This window comes from Pavona decussata, unplaced genomic scaffold, assembly GCF_977016875.1.
Source record: "Pavona decussata unplaced genomic scaffold, jaPavDecu1.1 SCAFFOLD_55, whole genome shotgun sequence".
Classification (NCBI taxonomy): Eukaryota; Metazoa; Cnidaria; class Anthozoa; order Scleractinia; family Agariciidae; genus Pavona; species Pavona decussata.
The window spans coordinates 165,001-173,784 of NW_028145477.1; the positions used below are offsets into that span (position 1 = coordinate 165,001).

The 8,784-nt window shown below is 39.0% G+C and overlaps 1 protein-coding gene across 2 annotated transcripts; it reads right to left on the bottom strand.

Moving 5' to 3' along the window:
• Nucleotides 1–3,342: 3,342 nt before the first annotated feature.
• On the bottom strand, nucleotides 3,343–7,538 carry LOC146480106 (tetratricopeptide repeat protein 28-like). Of its 2 annotated transcripts, none has more exons than XM_085109964.1 (2): nucleotides 4,550–7,538; nucleotides 3,343–3,680 (listed from the first exon to the last, which is right to left on the bottom strand). In XM_085109964.1, the coding sequence occupies exon 1, from the start codon at nucleotides 7,099–7,101 to the stop codon at nucleotides 4,552–4,554; it is 2,550 nt and encodes an 849-aa protein (XP_084966090.1). In that variant the 5' UTR covers nucleotides 7,102–7,538; the 3' UTR covers nucleotides 3,343–3,680; nucleotides 4,550–4,551. The 2 variants fall into 2 exon arrangements, with proteins under 2 accessions (XP_084966090.1, XP_084966089.1); XM_085109963.1 differs by having other exon boundaries at nucleotides 3,343–3,686.
• Nucleotides 7,539–8,784: the final 1,246 nt, after the last annotated feature.

Consider the following 8,784-nt stretch of genomic DNA (forward strand, 5'->3'; position numbering starts at 1 on the left):
ATTTCCAACGACGCCTTGGGTTCTTAAAGGTAAAGTCGTAGAAAATTTCCACCGACATTACGCGTCTACAGCAAAGTTTTATTGACCTTTTCTTTACTTAAGTTTACTTAAGTGAGTCTTTAATGGTAATGCTTTTTTGGTGTTAATTTTTCAGTTTCTTTACAGCGTAGAAAAAAATAAGGAATTAAAACAAAATTTGCAAATGATTTTCTAGGCTCTTACATTTAAGTACAGTTTTCTACATATTTTGCACACATACTTTACCTTCTAAACAGAATCGCTTTAATTTCAAAGAATTTTTCTTTATTACGATCGAAAATGGAAAAGTTTGTGCAATTTTAATGCAGGCCGTGTTTGTTGTAACTCTTTGGGTTTAGTAAAAGTAGGTGAAATTGGATGGTTTTTGTCCGATTTATTTCTCACTGCTTGGCAGCAGTTCTAAAATCAAAGAATTTTGACAGTGTTTTGTCCAATTCTGGCAAAAACGAAGAGAAAGCTTCAGAATTTCTCGTTTTAGAATATTGCATTTTGTTTTAGAACGTGTTCTATCTATCTATCTATCTATCTATCTATCTATCTATCTATCTATCTATCTATCTATCTATCTATCTATCTATCTATCTATCTATCTATCTATCTATCTATCTTTCTTTCTTTCTTTCTTTCTTTCCTTCTTTCTTTTTTTTTTCTCAATTCTTTGCTAAACCATTAAATAACAAACAAAGTATGATGAGTTGAAGGTCAAACGACAGTCGCTCCGTTAACAAAAAAAATAAATAAATAAATAAAATAAATGCAAAGGGAAAAAATCAGAGTAATCGTATTCGTAGCTGGAAATTTACAGATGAACAGCAGTCTGTAAACAGGTATGAAATAAGGTAAACAAAGAATATACGTTTAGTGGTGGATATGTTAATATTTCAAGTTAAATTACTATCACTTATTAAATAATTATTTAAAGAGGATGTTGATAAGAGGAAAGAAAAGGAAATAATTTTAGAATAAAAGAATTGAACAAGGTCTAGTTGCCAAATTGTTTCGTTGAATGGTGTCTTTAACTACAGCACAAGCGCGTATGTGCAACCACTTTCAGTTCGCCTGCACTCAAGTGCCAGACTTTTTTCACGAAAGAAAGAGGTGCAGCCTAGTGGTTAGGGCGCCGAACTTATGATCCGGAGGCCAAGGTTTCAAGTCCCTCTCTGACCACAAACATTTGTTTCACAGTAGCCCTGTTTTCAAATTCAAGATCACTCTTTGTAAATCGCCGACCGGTTTGCCTCCTACCATTTGGGATTCTTGACAAATGTTATGTTCAATTTGTGTATTTATTAACCAACTAAGAACTTACAGTGTCCCTAATTAGCGCTACAGTGCGAAATGCATACATAAAGTCATTTTTACAATAACTGTCCAAATTCCCGCGCGCTGATTGGCTCATAGCTTTTGTCTATAAGAGTACACACGATAAAAATGACGTCAGATGTAACGCTCGCGCTGAAAATAAAGCCAATTCCGCTCGTACTTTTTCCCTTGTTATTGTAAAAAACAAATAGACGACACTTTTCTATGGTCTATATTCTTATAGACCATAGCATGACGCCATAAAATGTCCAAAACTTGGCAGTGAAACAAATTGCCTGCGGCTCGCGGTTTGAACATTTTTTCACGTCATTTTATGGGCTAGAAGTGTTTATATAATAAGCTGAATTCTACACGCATTTCGATTGGTTCTTACTTATAACCTATTGGAGGACAGTTCCGTGAGTAGAGCACTTTTTACCAAACTGGTTTCCGCACTGCCCCAATCGAGCGCAGTGTGAACATATTTGAATGTAGTTGGTTATCATCGAAAGAAATTATTCATGGTGAGAATCATGCGAATGGGGTCACAACGTGCGCCAGTGGGAATGGTGTTGTGAGAGAAAGTACACAGAAAATGGTCACAAGCATTAATACCGTCTCTAGAGACCGATTTTCAGTTGAGTGTCGAAAGTGACTGCGCGTTTACTTTGGTTTTGCTTTTATACGCTCTGTGATTGGTTAACAAAATTCGCGCCACTCAAGTTTTCAAGCAATGAGAAACAAAACCCAAACCAATCACACCTTTGTCGTACGCGTTTTCCCGCGCTTAGCACCAGTGACCTGTATTTGCTTCGAGTTCTGAATGGTTCATTGCACTGTTTACGTCTGTTCTGATTGGCCAGAGTAATTACTTTGGTTTTGGTTTTTCGACGCTCAATTGAAAACCGCTCTAGTGGAATATTGTTGTATAATGACGGAACATTAAGTGTAACTAATAATAAGTGAGGGGGTAATTAGCGATTTCATGAACTAAAGGATGAACGTGATAGCGAACGAAATAAGATCATTCTGCGTTCAGTGGGATGGCTATAAAATGAACAATAGGGCGTACTGGATTAACGGGTTCATGTACTTTAGGTAGAATGGAAAACTCGTTTTGGTTTTACATCAGTTTGTATAAGGTATTGTTTGGTTTTGTTGTGGAAAAGTTTGTTTTCCTTACGCATCCTGTAAACAGCCAATACTTGCTTCATGTAACCTTTTCGGGCTGTCCCTTCTTTTTAAGAAGCGTTTATGTAGAACTAAAGAGGCCTTTATTTAAAGACGGAGCTCTAACAGCACAAAAAGAACGTTAATGAGGTATCGCTGTTACTAGATGGCATTTTATTTAGCAACTTGACTTATATACAAAATGCTTTTGTGCTCCTTGTTTCTGATAATGGAGCAAGACATCCCTTCTTTAAATGTTAAAACGTTTACCGAAAATTAAACCATCTAAAATCTCACTAATTTGTGTCCTTCATAAAATAAGACCTGAGATATTCGATATTTACAAAAACAAAATCTTAGAAAAGAATTCTTGACAGACTCTTCAAATCTACTAACGACGAAGCGAATATATCAAACAAATGCAACAATTCCGAAAGAACAACAAAAACCAAAGCTTAAATCAAACCTGACTTTTTATATGAACAAGATACTTTTATGCTTCTTGTATTTGATAAAACGAGGCTAAAAGAATAACCCCGTCGACTACACTAAAAATGTACACTAATCTGTCCTCTTTGTTAAATGATAACTGTAAAATTCGATAATTACAATCTCAATGGTGATCGAACAAACACATTCACTTGTGCAAGTTTGAAAATGCACTGCCTCTTCCTTTAATATATATACCTTGTAAGATGTAAGAACAATAACTTCCACTGTGCGAATTTTGAGAACTCCTATTGCTAGCGGTACCAAATTAACACCCCATTCTTGATTCTTAAAAGGGTAGAACGATTACCCCTGTTGATATTTTATAGAGGGTCTGCCGCCCAGGATAATTTCTCTACGGTATCTCAGTCCTTTGGTTTAGGATTTGCATACACTCATCTTGTGATAATAAAAGAGTCTTTTTGAATCTAAAGAGACAGTTATCAATTTTGTACTGGCCAAGTTAAAGCTGCTTGTTGACTAACTTTTGATGCAGGTCACTTTCCAAACAGACAGCGAAAAGCACGCTAACTTTATTGATTTTAAAAGCAATAACAAAGTTAATGCCTTCAGTCTAAGTGATTGAGTGTTCAAAATGCACTTTGGTTTACTGTTAAATGTACTGACGTCCGCTTTCCAAGTTGCAAATTGGTAGGCATTCCTCGGGCAAGGTGAGGCACCTGCAACTGACAAACAAAAAACAAATTTAAGGTTCAGTGTTATAATCTGCTTTTTTGACAATATACCTACACCCCTGTGCATAACTAACAAAATGGGAAGGTGATTTGACAGGATTTAAAGGATAAGGTAGTTTTCTTAATGAACAGTTGGTCTAATAACAACTGCACTAACGTATTGAGCTAGCCCTTAAGTCGACTTTCAGTTTTTGATAAAACAACACTGATTCTTTTCGGTTCACATCAAGACGTGGAAGCCAGATGACGGCCTATGAAAGATGAAAAATGAGCAGAAATGAAGAGCAAAGTCAGCAACTGGACTGGAATGTTTGAAGTTTATTTCCTGGGTCTCCCATACGCATTATTCAGCACAAATGGTCTGGAAAATAGCAGAAAAATTCTCGCAGTAATTAAGTACGCAACTTACACAGTTGCAAAAAGAAAGCCTAAAAATTTTTCAGGCTTTCTTTTCGCAACTGCTTAAGTTGCGTACTCACTGCAAGGATCTTTTTGCTATTTTCATCTTTCTTCGCAGTTCGAACTGTATATGTCTCACATATTCACATTCACAAATGGTCTTGCAACTAAATCTGGAAAAGGCGTATTAGGAATATCCACTAATCGCGTTCTTTGTTTACTATTCCGTTGTTGGAATAAACTGAATCAGTATGTTATTCTGTTTATTTTTCTTTCAAAAGCAGGTCTAGAATGAAAGGAACTGATTGCGGTATTTTAAAAGAATTGTCTTATAACAATGTACCCTTTAGGTCTATTGTCACAGAACAATCAACATTTCCAACAGAATGGGAAAGTTTTCTAATTAAATAATGCATTCAGCGCCCGTAAAAATATAATTCAATGGTCAAACCAACCTTTACTTTCCAAAATCAAACGTCACGTTATCTCCAATCAGCATGAAAGGCGCCCAGTCCCTCACATAAGAATAGCCGTTATTTCTCATCCACTTCATGGCCTGGTGAAGAGATTCACTGGCACTTTCCCCACGAACAAGGTGCTCATAGAAACGACTCATTAATTTCTTTGTTGCTTCGTCTGGTAGGGGCCACAGGGCCGCTAGCACTGAGCGTGCACCAGATCCTAAGAAAGCTCGAGCGATTCCAACAACTCCCTCAGCTCTAACCTGTCCTTGTGCGCTGTGACAACAGCTGAGTACTACAAGTTTTGCACGCAGTTGAACTTGTGAAATGTCATTCATTGTCAAAAGGTAGTCTTTCTCTGTTGGAATTCCGTTAATAGGGTATTGAGGAGCAAGAGCAATCTCTCCTCTTTCTGCATCACCATGAGCAGCAAAATGAATCAGACTTACAGAGGGTATGCTCTGAAGAACCGCTTCCTTAGTCGCTTGCTTTCCTAACAAAGGCTTAACTCCGATCAGTTTTCCTATCATCTCCGCTTCCTCTTTTGCAGCGGGCAAACGACAAAGGACCCCAAGGCTTCCCCTGTAGGACACGTCCCTTACGTCTGGTTCGCCCACTATCAGTGCTCCGGTCTGACTGTGATAGTCTGCTGGACTGTCCTGAATGAGCCCAAGAGTCGTTAGAGAAGGAGCAATTCGGATCCTGTAATCCTCCGATAAGTAACTTCCACTTTCATCCGTTAAAGCTGCAAATGGGACTTTGTACAAGGCGGGATCAGGAACAATGATGAGTTCAGGCTGGTCAAGAACGTCGGCCACAGGAGCGATGATCATTCTGTAACGCTCGGCTAGGGTGGGAAGGGGCTGTAGGTTTTCCTCTTCTTCTTCCTCTACGGGGCGGTAAACTGCCAACCTTCCTTCCTTGGCTGATTCAAGTGCTGAGTCGCTTTCTGTCAGAGACGACAGTGATCGGTCTTCACAGTGCTCTTTCGGGAGAACTTTAAATCTTCTAAAGCTTTCTTCACTGAAAACTTGAACAACATCTCTTTCCATTGCCTTGGAGACAAAACATTCGTTGACGTCAATTTCACGAAAATGTATTGGTTTGTTCCTTTCAAGGACCCACAAGAACATATCTTGACCATAATATGAAATGTATAGACAACTACAGTTACTTTGTTTCTTCAAGATCCTTTCAATATCAGCCCACGACGGCGGATCGGCTGATGTTTGTTTTTGAGCAGATTGTAGACTCGAGATTAAGTCTGCCAGAGCTCTGGCTCGTTCACGCTCTACAACACAAAGAGCCTCCTTCGTTTGTCCACTAATGCAAAAAATTACAACGAGAAGACGATAATATAAGCTGTGCGTGTCTGATAGGGATACCTTGAATTGGTCATTTTGTCCAAGAAAGCTTCGCATTTTCTCGCGGTTGTCAATGCTTGCAAGGAGATTCCAAACGATCTCATGATGTAAGCGGACTAAGTCTCCTTCTAAAATGGCGTTGCGTGCAAGCTCAAAGTGACACATAGCCTGTAGCTGGGCCTGTTTAACTACGTCACCGATCTTTCTGCTCATGGCAAGTGCTTTCTCGTGATACTCTTTAGCTTCAGAATGTTTACCAAGTATACAACACAAAGATCCCAGGTCTCCATAACACTTGGCTTCTCCGTGTTTGTCATTTATTGCTTTCTTTAGTGCAAGTGCTTCCCTTTGATATTCTTCAGCTTTTCCATACTCACCGAGAGATTTATAAAACAATCCCAGGTAGTGAGAATAAATGGCGTCCGCTTGTTTGTCACCAGTTTCTTTACCAACCTCAAGTTCTTTCCTAATTTGATATTCTTCAGCCTTTCCATGTTCACCGAGGAGACAATACACAGCTCCCAGGGTCGCATAACATAAGGCTTCTACTCTTTTGTCGCCAATTTCTTTCGCTATCTCAAGTGTTTTCCTTACATATTCTTGACCTTTTTTTAATTCGCCGACGTTTAAATACACAACTCCCATGTTTCCATAACACTCGGCTTCTCCGCTCTTGTCGCCAATTTCTTTTCTTATCGAAATTGCTTTCCTTAGATATTCTTCAGCCTTTCCATGCTCGAAAAGGGAAAAATGGACAAATCCAAGGCCACTATAACACGTGGCTTCATTGTTTATGTCGCCTGTTTCTAACGCGATGCTCAGTGACTTCTTATAAAGCTCTTTTGCTTCTTTATATTTACTTTGAAGTTCATATAATTTTGCTAGGCGACAGGTTACCTTGCCTTCTTCGGTTCTTAAGCCGAGGCGGCGATGAACATCCAGAAGTTTTGTCAGACATTCTTTCTCATTTGTGAGATCGTTTAGACAGCCATATGCTACACTCATTACATTGTATATGCCTATGTATACAGGGACTAATTTTTCCTGGGCTGTGTTGTTTAAGAGCATCAAAACTTCCTTGCTCAACATAATAGATTGTAAAACTCGACTTGTGTTGAGGAGAAAACCGGCGACGAAGAGACCAATATTGAGGGTCCTGATACATTCGTCTGTGTTGTCCATGAAGTCTAAACCGGCTAAACACCAGAGAAAGAAAAGAAAAGCACAAGTAGTCTGGGGTTGTTTTTGTGTTGTTGTTTTTTCATACTGGCAAACGAAAGTTGAGGGGCAACCCTAATTTCTAAAAGCGACCATTAAGGACGTCAGTTTTGGGGCGCGTAAAATTCATACCGGAGTACAAGTCAGTAGACTTAAAGCCTGTATTAGTCTGCCGCCTCTTTTCAGTTTTGCATTGTTCTCAGTGCAGCTCGAGTAGCGGCAGTTTCTTATTATTATCCTTTGCGTACAATTGGTAGAAATGCGTCACGTGACTCAATATGCTTTAAAAAAAGTTGAGATCTCTGACGAATGATGTCACCAAATGATATTACCCAGAATTCTAAACGTCTGTCGCGGATCCGGGAAAGGGGTGATGGTGCTTCGAGCCCCAGCTATAAGGATTAAAAAACACATGCCCTAGTTTGAAACTTCTTCTGGTTATAATAATCCTCTAATCCCCCATGAAACCCAGGCCGACTAATAAACCTTCCTTTCTTTCTGCCTCTGAGGCAGTGCCTTGATTTTTAAGACTATTTTAATTACTTTTTAAAATCTCAAAAGATTTTGTATAATATGGCACCTCCTTCTCTGTGTGATCTTATTTGTGTCAGCGCTCCTTTATGGCGCTATGGTCATTGCAGCGCTCATGATGTTACCGCACTTACAGCCCTCTCTAACACATCTTGAGAGAGCTGGATTTTCTTTAGGAATTTGCCAAATACCCAGCCAAGACAGACAAAAATCCCCGAGGACGTTTCACGTTTCCCCCAGGGAGGGTGAGTTGTAATGTAAATATTGCATGACTTGTTCCGTTTGTTACGCAGTAAATATGAACACAGTTCAAGAGGAGAAACTGTACATGCTAAACAGTCCTCTGTAGCGGAAAAAAAGTGAAACATTCTGATGCAACTGTGCTGCTTTTTAACAACGGTAGAACAGAAATCACCGTTCTACATGCACTCAGATCAGTTGGTATATTTAAAGGGCATACAAGACAACGAAGTTTTAAAAGACGAAACTTACCACAAGGCCCAGCTAAAGGAAGGGGTTCACATTTCAGCGCATGTGTATGAATCTCAATGCTTTTTTCTCTTTATTATCAACTTTGCCACTCACGTGTACTTCAGTAATCACATTCTATAATTAGTCCAATCAAAATGGCTGATGACGAAAATTCACAGAAAATGCTAGTGGATTGTACTCATGTTGTCGATATTGAATTTAGTGTTGACGCGTAGGATTTATTCCACGGTTGATGTGTTTACAGTTATTTGCATGCGAAATAACGAAATCATATGAAAAAATTACCACCCGAGTTACCTATTCCTTTCCGAATGGTTCATAAACAACGCATTAAATTAAACAGGCTTAGGTCATAGCGAGCAAAGGCGAAAAAGCATTTTGATTCATGGACATGCGCAGAACCGTGAACCCCTCCCTTTAAAGAATACACACAATGGTGGCGAAAAAGAGGTCTTTTATTTGAGGCACCAAGCATTGAAAACTCGAAACACAAAGCGCTTTAAAGTCGAAAAAGGAATACCCAAAGCTAGAAAATAACGCACTTAAAATTGGAAAAATGACGCACCTCCCACAGGTTCGAAAACGAAGCATTGAAAACTCGAAAACAAAGCACCCTAGTCTTGG